Raw genomic sequence first — 17,990 nt, 5'->3', positions numbered from 1 at the left:
ATTAGCATTATATAGCATTGAAGCTAGCAGAATTTTGCTACGCAAATCAGCCAATTGTTGTAAACATTAGCATTACATAGCATTTAGGCTATCGGACTTTTGCTACGCAAGTTAGTCAATTGTTGTAAACATTAGCTTTATATAGCATTTAAGCTAGCAGACTTTTGCTATGCAAGTTGGCTAATTGCAACAATGCAACAATTGGCTAACTTCAATGCAACAGTCCGCTAGCCTAAATGCTATATAATGCTAATGTTTACCAGATTGTTTGGTTCGCACCAGATTGCAGAAATTTATTTTATTTCTGTTGATGTCCATTAAGGGGCTCTGTAGATTGTCAATTCGGAGCGTATTTCATTTCAGAGAAGAAATGGAGTCTTGGCAGTGTCGTTGCTTCCTGTTCGACATTGGCATGCTTTTCACACGTCCACCCGGTGAAGGCACGTGTCCAATAAACAAACTCTGCCTAGCAACGTACCGATCGAAAGGCCCGATAGGATCAAATGAAATTAAAAAAAGAAAAACAAAGACAGAAGAAGTATAGAAAAGGCAGTGTAAAGCCGCCATTTTGGCAAGAACGTCCCTCCCCCGTCTTTCCCATCATTCCTTTCCCCTTCGTCTACTTCTTGAACATGTCCTGCAGAGGACCAGGCAGGAACTTGAGGACGGTGTCCAGGATGCTCTCGTCGTCCTCGTCCTCATCGTCCCCACAACCTCTGGGGATGGCCTTCTTGGGGCGCGTCAGGGAACCCTCGCACGCCTGCTCCATGGCCGCCTTCTCCTCCGCTTCCTTCTCCTCCTTCTTCTTCAGGCCGTACTGCCGTCAAAAGACATTCCGAAAGAGGAATGTCAATAAAGTAGGTGTTGTCATGTGGGATCCACACACCAGACCTTAGCATAATTGCACACTAAGGAAGTTAGCAACAAGGCAGGCAGGTCATGGAAGTACCTTGTCCCGGATGCTCTGCCGGACCTTCTCCCTCTCGGCCTCCATGCGGGCGTGTTTGGCCTTGCGCTCCTCCTCCTGCTGCCTCAGCGCCTCCTGACGCTCCTCCTCCTTCTTGGCCGCGTCGGGATCCTTCTCCTCCTCGCCGCCCAGCATCTTGCCCATGTCTTTGGTGGCACCTAAACTCACCGTGACAAAAGAGAATAGAATAATAAGCCTTATCATTGTACAGAGTGCAACAAGATTTAAAGCTCCACCATGACATGCAACACATAAAACTGAAGCTAAAGTCAGACAGTTGGACTCGAGTCACAGGGACTCAGACTCAAGTCGACTCGAGTCACAAATTTGATGACTCGTAACTTGAAATAAAAAAGGGCAGACTTTGACTTTACTCGTTTGAGCTTGGAGGGTCCGAGACTTGACTTGACTCGAATTGACTCGTGAGACAATGACTCGAGTCCCCCCCACACCTTCACGGAAAATTAAAAAATCAATCAAATTCCCTGCAGACTATACTCCAGGTTTTTTTTTTTTACATTGCATTACATTAACAGTAAGGTTTTCCTCAAAGAAAAACCTGAGTGCTTTGTGGGTGGGCTGGGGAACAATGGTGAAGGCCTTAACTCGACTTGACTCGACAACCTTTTGACTTAACACGACTCGTCTTTACAGCCTTGACTCGACATGACCTCGAGACTCGACTCGATAACCTTTTGACTAGACACGACTCGACTTTACAGTCTTTGACTTGGCATGACTCGACATAACCTCGACACTCAACTGGACATATCCTATGACTCAACTCGAAATAACCCTATGAGTCGACTAGACATAACCTTCTTTGACTTGACATGACTCTGCTTAACTCGACATGATCTTATGACTTGACTCGACTCAACATAAACTCTTGACGCGACAACCTTTTGACTTGACATGACTCGTCTTTACAAACTTGTGACTCGGCTTGACTCGAGATTACCTCGAGACTCGACTTGACATAACCCCGTGACTCGACGACCTTTTGACCCGACATGACCTTGAGACTCGCCTCGACTTGCCATAACCTTATGACTAGACTTGACAACCTTTTTACTTGACACGACTCATCTTTACAACTTTTGAATTGACACAACTTGTCTTTACAACCTTGAGACTCGACTCGACTCAACATACCCTTCTGTCTTGACTTGACATAATCTCACGACTCGACTCGCCAACCTTTTGACTTGACACAATCTTTGACTTGATCCGACTTGACATAACCTCGAGACTCCACTCGACCCAACCTTATGACTCGACGCAACTCGACATGACCTTATGACTTGACTTGCCATAACCTTATGACTAGACTCGACAACCTTTTTACTTGACACGACTCATCTTTACAGCTTTTGACTTGACACAACTTGTCTTTACAACCTCGAGAATCGACTTGACTCAACATAACCTTCTGCCACGACTCGACATAATCTCACGACTCGACTCAACATAAACTGTTAACTCAACTCGTCAACCTTTTGACTTGACACAATCTTTGACTTGATCCGACTTGACATAACCTCGAGACTCCACTCGACCCAACCTTATGACTCGACGCAACTCAACATGACCTTATAGCCTCATGGCTGAACTTGACAACCTTTTAACTTGAGACGAATCATCTTTACAGCCTCTGACATTACATGGCTCGGCTTGACTCGACATGATCATATGACTTGACTCGACATACAGTAACCTTATGACTGGACTTGACATAACCTTGTGACTCGACTCGACATACAGTAACCTTATGACTGGACTTGACATAACCTTGTGACTTGACAACCTTTTGACTTGACACGACTCATCTTCATGGCCTTTGACCTGAGTGCTTTGTGGGTGGGCTGGGAAACAATGGTGAAGGCCTTAACTCGACGAGACTTGACAACCTTTTGACTTGGCATGACTTGTCTTTACAACCTTGTGACTCGGCTCGACTTAACATAACCTCGTGATTTGACTTGATAACCTTTTGACTTCACACAACTCGACTCTATAACCCTTTAACTAGACATGACTCGTCTTTACAATCTTTGACTTGGCACGACTCGACAACCGCGAGACTCGACTTGACATAACCTTATGACTCGACTCAACCCTGACATAACCCTATGACTCGACTCGACATAACCTTTACAGCCTTTGACCTGACATGACTCGGCTTGACACGACATAATCTTATGACTCGACATGAACTTATGACTTAACTCGACTCGATATAACCTTATGACTCGACTTGACATAACCTTGTGACTTGACAACCTTTTGACTTGACACGACTCATCTTTATGGCCTTTGACCAGAGTGCTTTGTGGGTGGGCTGGGGAACAATGGTGAAGGTCTTAACTCGACTAGACTCGACAACCTTTTGACTCGGCATGACTTGTCTTTACAACCTTGTGACTCGGCTCGACTTGACATAACCTCGTGATTTGAGTCGGTAACCTTTTGACTTCACACAACTCGACTTTACAACCCTTTAACTAGACATGACTCATCTTTACAATCTTTGACTTGGCACGACTCAACAACCTCGAGACTCGACTTGACATAACCTTATGACTCGACTCAACCCCGACATAACACTATGACTCGACTCGACATAACCTTTACAGCCTTTGACTTGACATGACTCGGCTTGACTCGACATGATCTTATGACTCGACTCGATATAACCTTATGACTCGACTCGACATAGCCCCATGACTTGACAACCTTTTGACTCGACACAACTCATCATTACAATCTTTGACTTGACACAACTCGACATAACCTCGAGACTCCAGTCGACCTAACCTTATGACTGGACTCAACTCGACATAACCTTATGACTCGACCCGACATAACCTCGTGACTCGACTTGACAACCTTATAACTTGACATGACTCATCTTTACAACCTTTGACTTGACATGACTCGGCTTGACTCGACATGACCTTGAGACTCTACTTGCCATAATCTTATGACTCGACTCGACAACCTTTGGACTTGACACGACTCGTCTTTACAACCTCTCGACTCGACATATGTCGAGTGAAAAACCTTATGACTCGACTCTACATATGTTCATGACTTGACTCAACATAAACTCTTGACTCGACTCGACATAATCTCAAGACTCTACTCGACCCAACCTTATGACTCAACACAACTCGACGTAACCTTATGACTCGACCCGACATAACCTCATGACTCGACTTGACAACGTTTTGACTTGAGACGACTCATTTTTAAAGCCTCTGATATGACATGACTCAGCTTGACTACATGATCGTATGACTTGACTTGAGATAACCTTATGACTCGACTCGACATAACCTCGTGACTTGGCAACCTTTTGCCTTGACACGACTCATCTTTACAGCCTTTGTTGGTGGGGTGAGGAACAAAGGTGAAGGCCTTAACTTGACTTGATTCGACAACCTTTTGACTTGACACGACTCCTTGTGACTCAGCTTGACTCAACATATCTCGTGACTTGACTCGATAACCTTTGACTTGACACGACTCGTCTTTACAACCTTGTGACTCGGCTTGACTTGACATAACCTCGTGATTCGACTCGATAACCTTTTAACTTGACACGACTCGACTCTACAACCCTTTGACTCGACACGACTCGTCTTTACAATCTTTGACTTGGCGTGACTCGACATAACCTCGACACTCGACATAACCTTATGCCGGCTCAACTCGACATAACCTTAACAGGCTTTGACTTGACATGACTCGGCTTGACTCGACATGATCTTATGACTTGACTCGATATAACCTTATGACTTGACTCAACATAACCTCGTGACTTGACAACCTTTTGACTTAACATGACTCATCCTTACGGCGTTTGACTTGACATGACTCGATGATCATGATCATTCAATGCTAGCCTTCCCAGTTAAAATGGATTTGTCATCTTATCACTGCCTGTGGCAGTGATAAATTAACCATTATCTCTTAAAAAATCCAAAAATATTATGAAAGATGTCTGTGACATGCCTCAGTACCAGCCATGTTGGTAGGGGCGACTTTTCCATCAAAAGCAATGCATGAACATTCAAATGTTCAAATGAATTTGACGTCTTTCGCTGTCAGTGGAAACGAATGAGTTAAGAACAGTGTGCAAACTGATCCAGGATCGGTTGTCATTCTGCGCTTCATTTCCTGTCAGCGTTTCTTGATCTGCCGTTGCATCGGACGGCTGGCGATTTGACAGATAAAATGCCACCGAGTGGGCTTTTTAATAAAACGAGGGCTCTTCAGGTGGACGAGAGTCGGAACGAGGCGCACTTCAATTAGCTTCCTTTGTGCTAACGACCTGACCGAGGAGGATGGGGGTGTTGGGGAAGAAGGATGAACAAAGGAGAGATGAGAAAAGAGTCAAGATGAAAGAAGAGTGCAGGGACGGCGGTGTTGCCGGGACATTAATCCTGTTGATATTACAGTGGGGAGAACAAGTATTTGATACACTGCCGATTTTGCTGGTTTTCCCACTTGCAAGCCATGTAGAGGTCTGTAATTTGTATCATAAGTTCTCTTCAACTGTGAGGGACGGAATCTAATACAAAAATCCAGAAAATAACATTGTATAATTTCTAAATAATAAATTTGTATTTGATACATTACCAACTAGTAAATATTTCGACTCTTAGTTCTTTTTTAAGAACCCCTCCTGTTCTCCACTCATTACCGGAAGTAACCGCACCTGTTTGAATTTGTTACCTGTATAAAAGACACCTGCTCACATTGAAGGGGAAAGGATATCATCATCGCACACACCATATACAGTGATACCTCAGCTCACGAACATAATTAATTCCCAGAAAGTGTGTGTAAGGCGAAAAGTTCGTCTTCCGAACATTTATTTCCCATAAGAAACCATTAAAATGAGAATAATCCGTTCCCACCGCTGTTACTTTTATTGTGACCGGCATTGTCAATAGAGAGGAAGAAAGTGGTGGAGCGAGAGAGTGAGAAAGTAGAGAGTTGGAAAAGTGCGCAGTTAGCGTAGACTCCAGTGCTGTGTCCCCCACATGCTTTTGGTTGTTAATAAAAGTGCCCACAAAAAGCCATCCGACGCCTCTGGGTGTTTGTATGCACGCCGCCACCTTTCTGGAGAGGAAATCAGACGAACCGAAGACAACCGACGACAACGAGCCAACGTGACTCGCCGGTCCACTTCTCACTACGGTGGGAAGCTGAAAGCACCGCCAATTACCAGTCGAGGGCGAATTGGTAACACGAGTCACCTTCCATAAAAGGGCTGTAGGTAACTCTTTTTCGGTCCCATAATAGCAAAAGTACACTCAATATGGTCCAAAATGTCTATCAAACACAAACCACGTCCGCACTCAACGAAAGGGAGGGGACGAACTGGGACGCCGTGAGCGTGCGTCAGCTTCTTCAGCTTCAGGTTCGTCCGCCGAAAACTAGTTCGTCAGCAGAGATAATATTCTCGCAAATTTAATGTTCTTGAGGCGAAAAGTTCGTGAGCTTAAGCGTTCGTGAGCCGAGGTATCACTGTAATTGTTTGCATTAGTCTAACACATACAGTCCTTGCAAAAGTATTCGGCCCCCTTGAATCTTGCAACCTTTCGCCACATTTCAGGCTTCAAACATAAAGATATTAAATTTAATTTTTTTGTCAAGAATCAACAACAAGTGGGACACAATCGCGAAGTGGAACAACATTTATTGGATAATTTCAACTTTTTTAACAAATAAAAAACTGAACAGTGGGGCGTGCAATATTATTCGGCCCCACTGTGCAAGCCATCATATTGAAATGGAAGGAGCATCAGACCACTGCAAATCTACCAAGACCCGGCCGTCCTTCCAAACTTTCTTCTCAAACAAGGAGAAAACTGATCAGAGATACAGCCAAAAGGCCCATGATCACTCTGGATGAACTGCAGAGATCTACAGCTAAGGTGGGAGAGTCTGTCCATAGGACAACAATCAGTCGTACACGGCACAAATCTGGCCTTTATGGAAGAGTGGCAAGAAGAAAGCCATTTCTCAAAGATATCCATAAAAAGTCTCGTTTAAAGTTTGCCACAAGCCACCTGGGAGACACACCAAACATGTGGAAGAAGGTGCTCTGGTCAGATGAAACCAAAATTGAACTTTTTGGCCACAATGCAAAATGATATGTTTGGTGTAAAAGCAACACAGCTCATCACCCTGAACACACCATCCCCACTGTCAAACATGGTGGTGGCAGCATCATGGTTTGGGCCTGCTTTTCTTCAGCAGGGACAGGGAAGATGGTTAAAATTGACGGGAAGATGGATGCAGCCAAATACAGGAACATTCTGGAAGAAAACCTGTTGGTATCTGCACAAGACCTGAGACTGGGACGGAGATTTATCTTCCAACAGGACAATGATCCAAAACATAAAGCCAAATCTACAGTGGAATGGTTCAAAAATAAACGTATCCAGGTGTTAGAACGGCCAAGTCAAAGTCCAGACCTGAATCCAATCGAGAATCTGTGGAAAGAGCTGAAGACTGCTGTTCACAAACACTCTCCATCCAACCTCACTGAGCTCGAGCTGTTTAGCAAGGAAGAATGGGCAAGAATGTCAGTCTCTCGATGTGCAAAACTGATAGAAACATACCCCAAGCGACTTGCAGCTGTAATTGGAGCAAAAGGTGGCGCTACAAAGTATTAACGCAAGGGGGCCGAATAATATTGCACGCCCCACTTTTCAGTTTTTTATTTGTTAAAAAAAGTTTAAATTATCCAATAAATGTTGTTCCACTTCACGATTGTGTCCCACTTGTTGTTGATTCTTGACAAAAAAATTAAATTTAGTATCTTTATGTTTGAAGCCTGAAATGTGGCGAAAGGTTGCAAGATTCAAGGGGGCCGAATACTTTTGCAAGGCACTGTATATAGTCTAACACATACATATGGTACAGGTTCTCGTAGGCACGGTCTAATTGTTTGCATTACTCTAACACACGTAATATAATTAATCAGGAAATAGTATCATTTTCATATTTACGGTAGGACTACACTACTAATATAAAATAAATAGAACACCATAGTTTAATGAGAAGAAATAGAAGAGATACACAATGTCGTCTTATCACAAGATTGACGCACCAACTCTGGCAATCAGCTCTCCCAGCAAACTCCAAGGACAAAGCGCTTTGTCCTAAAACAAGTACAACCAGCCCGGACAGCAAAGTTGATAGCGGGTGTCCCAATCCGCGCACGAACCTAAGCCGCCCAAAACCGGCCACAGAGGGGATGACCCAAAAGCAACTCCCAGAAATGCCTTCGAAAAGGCCCGCCTCAGCAAAGACTTTAAAAAGACTGGACACTGAGATAACACAGATTTTTTCTGCTCGGAAACATGTAGCCTTGTTTTGGATCCAGAATTGTCCCTCCGTCGTCTGTTTTTGCCTTGTTTTTACCATTGTCGACGAATAAATTGTCAACCTGTTTCCGGTGAGAGTTCTTCAAGCTTTTGAAACATGGAGTCAGTACAAAGGGTTAAAATAAGAGGGTGCGCGAGATTCGCCCCCCCCCCCGGCCCAGGCACACCCGGGAACAGCACCAGCCAAAACAAGTGCCGCTCGGCTGACGCTGCTTTGCGTGCGCCCGCCGGGAAGGCCGAATCTCGCGCGTCCTCTTATGGGAGAACTTGCACAATTAGTGGTTGACTAAATACTTATTTGCCCCACTGTAGCTCGACTTGAACTGACACAAACTATCACATGAATAGTTCCACCGTGGCGTGTTTCCCTCCATTTGGGCCGCATACCCACACAATGTATGTCTATTGGTTACATTTCCATATGAAGGGCTGTTGTCTGTTGGACAACGACTTACCAATTCAAAAGCATTAGGGTCATTTTGCCCATTTAAGGGGTTTTCCAGGGGAGAGGCCATATCAGTCTTGCTTGGGACCATTAGGAGTACCAGAATTCTCTGGGAGTTCTGTTAAAGAAAAAAGTTTGGCCTGAGGGGGCTGGGCTGGTTTCTTCTCATGAAACCATCGGTAGAAAGCAATCCGTTAGCCTGCAGCTAGCGTCAATATCTCCCATCCAATAACACTCAATTGCTGCGCTAATAACATTAGCGCATCCGGTTGCGCGGGTGGCGCCTGATGTTGACATTTAGTTGTGTCCTATACAAGGTCGTCATGCAGCTCCTTGGTTTTTCCTAACAACGGGACTAGATTGACATGTCAAAATGCAAAGTCTAATAATAGGGTCGTGTGAAAGAATATTTTATTCATGCTTATAACACAATTATTAACTGCTGTGAAACTATGCTTGCATGTGAGACTGTATTCATGTTCACGTGTTGCAAATATGTGTGCTTGATATATTCCTTTGAACTTCCACAATGACGACCTGTTGATGGCCTTATCAGGATATGACTACCAGCCAGAGCTAGTTTTAAAGGTCATAACTCAGGATGTTTTTCTGTGGGAAAATCCCTAGGTTGGGGTGTAATAAGTTTCACTTCTGTTTCACAGTAAGCATCCAGTTTTGACAAGCAACACCAAACTAGCCCTGCTAGCAGGACTCAACGGGCCCTCGGGAGTCCTGTGTTGATTTCTCCAATTTCTTTTCGGTGATTTTTGGGGGGGGGGGGTCATTAGGTTTTTTTCCCTTCGAGGAGGAGTCGGTCTCATAAAAAAGCCCATTTCCTGTTCCCAGCATGGGGCGCCAGGCCTAATGGGTGATATTTCAATGAAGTCGAGTTCAGGCTGGGATACATCATGTACATTCCAAATATAAAAAAGATTGAACATTGCATGGGGGAGTTATTAGTCATTTTCTGAATTTGGTGTTTTGTCAAAAAAATGTCTGACTTTGGCACAATGAAAAATACATTGTATCTTTTTTTCTCCTACAGATGAAGTAGCAGAGTGTGAAGCAACAGCCTTAATGAGTCAAAGCAGTTCTTCACTGCTGTCATCAGATGAACTAATTTATCCCTAATATATTTCATTGAAAAGTACATAGTATTTTTTTATCCCACAGAAGTAGCAGAGTGTGAACCCTAAACCCTAACACACACACACACAAAAACGCCCCGCACAGGTCAGGCCCGTGAATGAAAAGTCACCATTTTGATATGTGCAAATTTTGGTGAGTTTTCGAGCATGTTCAGACCTTCAAATTGGCCATTTTCATTTGCCCTGAAGAAGACCTAACCCTAAACCCTAACCCTAATCCCCAAATAACTGCGACTTTGGTACTCCGCCCAGGTCAGGCCCGTGAATGAAAACTCACCATTTTGCTAACTTAACATCTCATATGTCTCATGAAGAGTCTCACCAATTTTTAGGAGGATCCAACTAACTGCCTCGGCGCAATGGTCTGAAACGTGCACCCTGGTTTTCGACAAAAATGGCATGTTTTTCAATATTCAATCCAAAATACCTGATTTCCTGTTGGTTTTGGAATATGGCTGCAAGAGATTTTTGGAAGCATTTTTGCACAAGGTACCGACTGTGAAAATTTCATCGCTTTACGTTGAAAAAACCTAAATGGAGAGGCCTTTTTTAAAAATTCCAGGAGGCGCCACTGAGCCATTTTGTGACATTCTTTCACAACTGTTAGGTTTTGTGTTGGTTTTCTCCTAGTGTGACTTGTCTCTGTGATTGCCCATTGATTTCACCTGTTGTACCTTCTCCTAGTGTATCCTGCAATCTGCATCCTACTGTGTTACCCAGCTGTTCCTCATTGTCTCGTTACCCTTTGCCTGCGTGTGTGTATATAAGCACCCAGTTTCTTGTCACTCCTTGTTGCGTCATTGTCAATGTCAGAGTCTCTGTTAATGACAATGTCTTCGTTCATGCCAGCGTCAATTCTTGCCCGTTCCTACATCACAGCCCTCGTATTTCTCTGCCTCAGTAAGTTTTTGATACCCAGCCTTTATTAGTAACCTGAATTTTGTTTGCTACTGTGTTTTTTGGGATCACCTTGGCTTTGGTTTGTACTTTGTTTTTTGTTGGTAGCGATGCTGCGATGGTTAGTATATCGGTTCATTTCCTGTTGATTTTGAAGGATCTCAGACTTCCTGGAGTAATCAGGTCACTTCCTGTTTATTTTGGGGCATTTCAGGTTCACTTCCTGTTCACATTGGGTCACTGATATGGGGGTATTTCAGGGTCACTTCCGGTTGATATGAGTGGATTTTGAGGACACTTCATATTGGTTTTGGGGTTTTTGGGTTCACTTCGTGTTCATATTGGGTTACCTCCTGTTGATTTTGAGGCATTTAAGGGGCACTTCCTGTTCATATTGGGCAAATTCCTGTTGATTTTGAGGCATTGCAGTGTCACTTCCAGTTGATTGAGGCATTCCAGGATCACTTCCTGTAGATATCAGGTCACTTCCTGTTGATTATGAGGCATTCCAGGGTCAGTTACTGTTGATCTTGAGGCATTCCAGGATTACTTCCTATAGACATCGGGTCACTTCCTGTTTATTTGGTGGAATTTTAGGGTCACTTCCTGTTGATTTTGGGGCATTTCGGGTTCACTTCCTGTTCACATTGGGTCACTGATATGGGGGTATTTCAGGGTCACTTCGTTTGATATGAGTGGATTTCGAGGACACTTTGTGTTGTTTTTGGGCTTTTCGGGTTCACTTCATGTTCATATTGGGTTACCTCCTGTTGATTTTGAGGCATTTAAGGGTCACTTCCTGTTCATATTGGGCAAATTCTCGTTGATTTTGAGGCATTGCAGGGTCACTTCCAGTTGACTGAGGCATTCCAGGATCACTTCCTGTAGATATCAGGTCACTTCCTGTTGATTATGAGGCATTCCAGGGTCAGTTCCTGTTGATTGAGGCATTCCAGGATCACTTCCTGTAGACATCGGGTCACTTCTTGTTAATTTGGTGGAATTTTAGGGCCACTTTCTGTTGATTTGGTGGTGTTTAGGGGTAACTTGCTGTTGATGTTGAGTTACTTGGGTTGGAATCAATAGGAGATCAATAAGAGTGAATGGAAAGTTTTGTGTTTTGTGGAAATGAATGGGAAATTTGGGCCATTTTAAGCGAATGGGTATGTTTTCGACAAATTTTGGCCAAACCGTACGTTTTTAGCAAAACTTTGAATTTTGTGTGTTGGCATCCTAAATTTTTTTAAGTTTAAATGATGCGATGTGGACAAAAATCATCGGACGGGTAGCATTTTGAAATTTCACTTTTGAAAAATAAAAATACCATCAACAATTCCAGCAGCATGCTACGCTAACATGACACATCTTTTACTCACCACCCAAGGCTTGTTTCATCACAAAGTCCATCTTGGATTTTGGGATTTGTTGAACTTGTTTCTTCTGGGATGATAAAGACCAACTGGCATGTAGCCTTCTTTCCAACGACCGGCGCTCGGTTTTGCTTTTTTGTTGTTGAACCTGCTACAAGAAAGAAAGACGCTGTTATCAAATGACATTGTGAAATGCGTTCGAGAGAGCCGCGCTTGTCGCCCTTCCTCCCTCTTCTTCTCCTCCCATTTTCTTCTGCGTCTTGTTTTAATTTGATCATCCCGAAGGCCGGAAGCTCAGCGACGCGGGATAATCTCATCAAAGCCAGCAGGCCTGCGTAGTGTTCTCTACTTTTTCTTTCTTTCTTGTGCTGAATGCTCTTTTTTTCCTTTCCGTTTCATGGATGTAAACACTGATGATTTCTTAGGATAGGGGTTTAAAACTCCATTTTTTTTAACTCAAGATTTAATTTGGGGGTTACTTCATGTACATTTTGGATTATTTCCTGTTGATTCCCGTGCCACTTCTTATTCACTGGTCACTTCCGGTGATTTTGGCGCATTTCCAGGTCACTTCCTGTATATTTTGGGTCATTTCGGGGTCACTTCCTGTATATTTTGGATTAGTTCCTGTTGATTTTAGGGCATTCCCGGGCCACTTCCTGTTCATTGGTCAATTCCCGATGATTTTGGGGCACTTCCAGGTCACTTTCCGATGGTTTTGAGTAATTTTGGGGTCACTTCCTGTAAATTTTGGGTTATTTCCTGTTCATTTTAGGGCATTCCCATGCCACTTCCTATTCATTGGTCACTTATGGATGATTTCATGGCATTCCCGGGCCGCCTCCTATTTATTGGTCAGTTCCCGATGATATTGGGGAATTTCCAGGTCACTTCCTGTACATTCTGGATCATTTCCTGTTGATTTCAGCGCATTCCCGGGCCGCCTCCTATTCATTGGTCACTTTCGGATGATTTTGGATAGTGGTGTCAACAATAATCAATGCGGCGATGCATCCCGATGCGGGGCATGGACGATTCGATTCGATGCGGGCAACAAGCCGAATCGATTCAGCGCATTTTAAAATATATAAGTACGTTCAAAAAATCTTCCCTGCGCAATTCCGGTGCTGCAACAGATTTGATTTCCCCATTTGTATTATTATTCTCATGTTTCATTTTTTTACACACCGCATAACTCTGGTCAAGTTTCCCACCAACCTCGTAGAAGCCAAAATGTCTTCAGATGTCTGCTTTCAATGTCTTAGGTGCATCAATAATCTTTCTCCGCTTCAGCCATTGTTATGTTATGTCCTATCTCTTAGAGGTTAGATCTTGTGTCCGAACCCGATTAACATTTTGGGCCCGACCCCGACCCGAAATTGGGTCGGACTCAAAATGTTAAGCATTCACATTCGGGTCGGGTCGGGCCGCCGCACCGGACTAATAAATTATTTAAAAAATTTAAAAATTGGGATAAAACCGAGAGCGGGCTCTCTGTATTGTGCATTTGCTTGTGCACGCACATGAACGCCGTGGCCCGCATGTTTTTTTTTTTTTTTATATTAAACTTCCAGGTCACTTCCTGTACATTCTGGATCATTTCCTGTTGATTTCAGGGCATTCCCAGGCCGCTTCCTACTCATTGGTCACTTCTGGATGATTTAGGGGCATTTCTAGGACACTTCCTGTTGATTTTGGGTCATTCCCGGGTCACTTTCTGTACATTTTGGATCATTTCCTTTATATATCAGGGCATTCCCGGGCCGCTTCCTGTTCATTGCTCACTTCCGGATGATTTTGGGGCATTTCCAGGTCACTTTCTGTTGGTTTTGGGTCATTCCGGGGGGACTTCTTGGATATTTTGGATTATTTCTTGTTATTTTAAAAGTATGCCCGGGCCGCTTCCTGTTCATTGGTCATTTCCCGATGATTTTGGGGCATTTCCAGGTACTTACTGATGGTTTTGGGTCATTTCGGGGTCACTTCCTGTAGATTTTGGGTTATTTCCTGTTGATTTTAGGGCATTCCCTTGCCACTTCGTATTCATTGGTCACTTCTGGATGATTTTATGGCATTCCCGGGCCACTTCCTGTTGGTTTTGGGCCATTCCTGGGTCACTTGCTATTGATTTCGGATCAATTCCTCTTGATTTCGTGCCACTTCCTGTTAATTTCAGGCAACTTCCTGTTGATTTAAGGTCACGTCGTCCTAATTTGAGGGCATTTACGCCTCACCTCCTGTTCATTTTCAGCCAGTCCTTGATTTTATGTCTGGGTTACTTCCTGTACATTTTGGATCATTTCCTGCTGATTATAGGGCATATCTGGGCTGTTTCCTGTTCATTGGTCACTTCCTGTTGTTTTTGAGGCGTTTCCAGGTTACTTCCTGTACATTTTGAATCATTTCCTATTGATGATAGGGCATTTCCCGCTGCTTTCCGTTCATATGTAGCTTGTTTTTGATTTTGGGAAATTTCCAGGTTACTTCCGGTTGATTTTGGATCACTTCCTGTCTGTTTTGGGGCATTTTTTGGGTCACTTCCTTGTTGATATTTTGGCTACTATTGACAGTGCTAGGTGGCAAATGAAGGCGCCGCTGTCAAAATAAAAACGTGATTTTGTATGAACAGTACGAATGACGTGTCCATCAGGCTGAAAAAGTGCCGAATTGGACCCATTGGCGGGCCACATGTTTGTCACCCCAGTTCCAAAGGGTTAATTCGGACATTTATCCCTGATTTCTTTCTTTTCCCTCCTGTCCTACAGATTGTTTTTCTTCCGAAAGCCACATGCCATTTACTGAGTAACCTCAGATGGACACAAATGAAAAATCAATACCGCGCGGTGGCCGAGTGGACAGAGACGGATTTGCGGGACAGGAATGACGCCTCATTAACTCATTGGCCTCATCTCAATTCACAGCAGAAGCAAGATCGGCCGTCCAGCGTCGTCAACGGCAGTGAAAGAGTTAAGCTTGGGGGTAAGACAATCTTGTCGCCATGGAAACATCATTCAAGAAGAAAATCAGTTGCAGATGAATTATTGACCAGTTGCTAGAGGCTTCAGGGCCAGATCATATAGTTTTATGCATTATTTACATAGTGGTTTATTCATGCGACCGTATGCGGACCAATGATTGGCTGCAAGGTGGCGGGGAGGAGGAGTCACATCAGAAAGACATGAGGGTCACTTCCTGTTGATTTTAGGTCACTTCCCGTTGATTTTGAGGCCTCTCTGGGTCACTTCCTGTTGATTTTCACGCACTTGTTGGTTTCACGGAATTAGCAGGTCACTTGTTATTGATTTCGGGTCACTTCCTGTTGATTTCGGGCCACTTCCTGCTGATTTTGAGGCCTCTGCGGGTCACTTCCTGTTGATTTTCAGCCACTTGTTGATTTAACTGAATTAGCAGGTCATTTCCTGTTGAGTTCAGGTCACTTCCTGTTTATTCTGAGGCCTCTCCGGGTCACTTCCTGTTGATTTTCAGCCACTTGTTGATTTCACGGAATTAACTGGTCACTTGCTATTGATTTCAAGTCATTTCTTGTTGATTTCGGGCCACTTCCTGTTGATTTTCAGTCACTTCCCGTTGATTTTGAGGCCTCTCCGGGTCACTTCCTGTTGATTTTCACGCACTTGTTGGTTTCACGGAATTATCAGGTCACTTGTTATTGATTTCGGGTCACTTCCTGTTGATTTCGGGCCACTTCCTGTTGATTTTCAGTCACTTCCTGTTGATTTTGAGACTACTCCAGGTCAGTTCCTGTTGATTTTCATGCACTTGTTGGTTTCACGGAATTGGCAGGTCACTTGCTATTGATTTCGGGCCACTTCCTGTTGATTTTCAGTCACTTCCTGTTGATTTTGAGGCCTCTACGGGTCAGTTCCTGTTGACTTTCACGCACTTGTTGGTTTCACGGAAGTAGCAGGTCACTTGCTATTGATTTCGGGTCACTTACTGTTGATTTCGGGTCACTTACTGTTCATTTTCAATCACTTCCTGTTAATTTTGAGGCCTCTCCAGGTCACTTCCTGTTGATTTTCAGCCACTTGTTGATTTCACGGATTTAGCTGGTCACTTGCTATTGATTTCAAGTCACTTCCTGTTGATTTCGGGCGACTTCCTGTTGATTCCGGGCCACTTCCTGTTGATTTTCAGTCACTTCCTGTTAATTATGAGGCCTCTCCGGGTCACTTCCTGTTGGTTTTCAGCCACTTGTTGATATCACGGAATTAGCTGGTCACTTGCTATTGATTTCAAGTCATTTCTTGTTGATTTCGGGCCACTTCCTGTTGATTTTCAGTCACTTCCCGTTGATTTTGAGGCCTCTCCGAGTCACTTCCTGTTGATTTTCAGCCACTTGTTGATTTAACGGATTTAGCTGGTCATTTCCTGTTGAGTTCGGGTCACTTCCTGTTTATTCTGAGGCCTCTCCGGGTCACTTCCTGTTGATTTTCAGCCACTTGTTGATTTCACGGAATTAGCTGGGCACTTGCTATTGATTTCAAGTCATTTATTGTTGATTTCGGGCCACTTCTGTTGATTTTCAGTCACTTCCTGTTGATTTTGAGGCCTCTCCGGGTCATTTCCTGTTGATCATCAGCCACTTGTTAAAATAACGGACTTAGCTGTACACTTGCTATTGTCTTCAAGTCACTTCCTATTGATTTCAAGCCACTTCCTGTTGATTTTCAGTCACTTCCTGTTGATTTTGAGGTTTCTCCGGGTCACTTCATGTTGATTTTAATGCACTTGTTGGTTTTACGGAATTGGCAGGTCAATTTCTATTGATTTCGGGTCACTTCCTGTTGATTTCGGGCCACTTCCTGTTGATTTCGGGCCACTTTCTGTTGATTTTGAGACCTCTCCGGGTCACTTCGTGTTGATTTTCAGCCACTTGTTGATTTCACGGAATTAACGGGTCATTTCCTGTTGATTTCAGGTCACTCCCTGTTGATTTTGAGACCTCTCCGGGTCACTTCCTGTTGACTTTCACGCGCTTGTTGGTTTCACAGAATTAGCAGGTTACTCGCTGTAGATTTGGGGTCACTTCCTGTTGATTTAGGGCCACTTCCTGTTGATTTTCAGTCACTTCCCCTTTGATTTTGAGGCCTCTCCTGGGTCACTTCCTGTTGATTTTCAGCCACTTGTTGATTTCACTGAATTAGCAGGTCATTTCCTGTTGAGTTCGGGTCACTTCCTGTTCATTTTCGGGCCACTTCCTGATCATTTTGAGGCCTCTCCGGGTCACTTCCTGTTGATTTTCAGCCACATGTTGATTTAACGGATTTAGCTGGTCACTTGCTACTGATTTTAAGTCACTTTCTGTTGATTTCAAGCCACGACCTGTTGATTTTCAGTCACTTCCTGTTGATTTTGAGACTTCTCCGGGTCGGTTCCTGTTGATTTTCATGCACTTGTTAGTTTCACGGAATTGGTAGGTCACTTGCTGTTGATTTCGGGCCACTTCCTGTTGATTTTCAGTCACTTCCTGTTGATTTTGAGGAATCTCCAGGTCACTTCCTGTTGACTTTCACGCACTTGTTGGTTTCACGAATTAGCTGGTCACTTGCTACTGATTTTGGGTCACTTCCTGTTGATTTCTGGTCACTTCCTGTTCATTTTCAGTCACTTCCCGTTGATTTTGAGGCCTCTCCGGGTCACATCCTATTGATTTTCAGCCACTTGTTGATTCCACTGAATTAGCAGGTTATTTCCTGTTGAGTTCGGGTCACTTGCTGTTCATTTTCAGTCACT

General features: G+C 43.8%; 1 protein-coding gene across 1 annotated transcript; it reads right to left on the bottom strand.

The window, feature by feature from the left end:
* Window positions 1-253: 253 nt before the first annotated feature.
* LOC130923609 (complexin-2) lies at window positions 254-17,295 on the bottom strand. Its single transcript, XM_057849387.1, has 3 exons — window positions 12,240-17,295; window positions 950-1,125; window positions 254-817 (listed from the first exon to the last, which is right to left on the bottom strand). The coding sequence occupies exons 1-3, from the start codon at window positions 12,268-12,270 to the stop codon at window positions 620-622; spliced, it is 405 nt and encodes a 134-aa protein (XP_057705370.1). The 5' UTR covers window positions 12,271-17,295; the 3' UTR covers window positions 254-619.
* Between the last annotated feature and the right edge of the window lie 695 nt (window positions 17,296-17,990).

Source organism: Corythoichthys intestinalis, chromosome 11 (genome assembly GCF_030265065.1).
Source record: "Corythoichthys intestinalis isolate RoL2023-P3 chromosome 11, ASM3026506v1, whole genome shotgun sequence".
NCBI classification, from domain to species: domain Eukaryota; kingdom Metazoa; phylum Chordata; class Actinopteri; order Syngnathiformes; family Syngnathidae; genus Corythoichthys; species Corythoichthys intestinalis.
The sequence above is the reverse complement of the archived record's forward strand: the minus strand, read 5'-3'. Positions and strand labels throughout refer to the sequence as shown.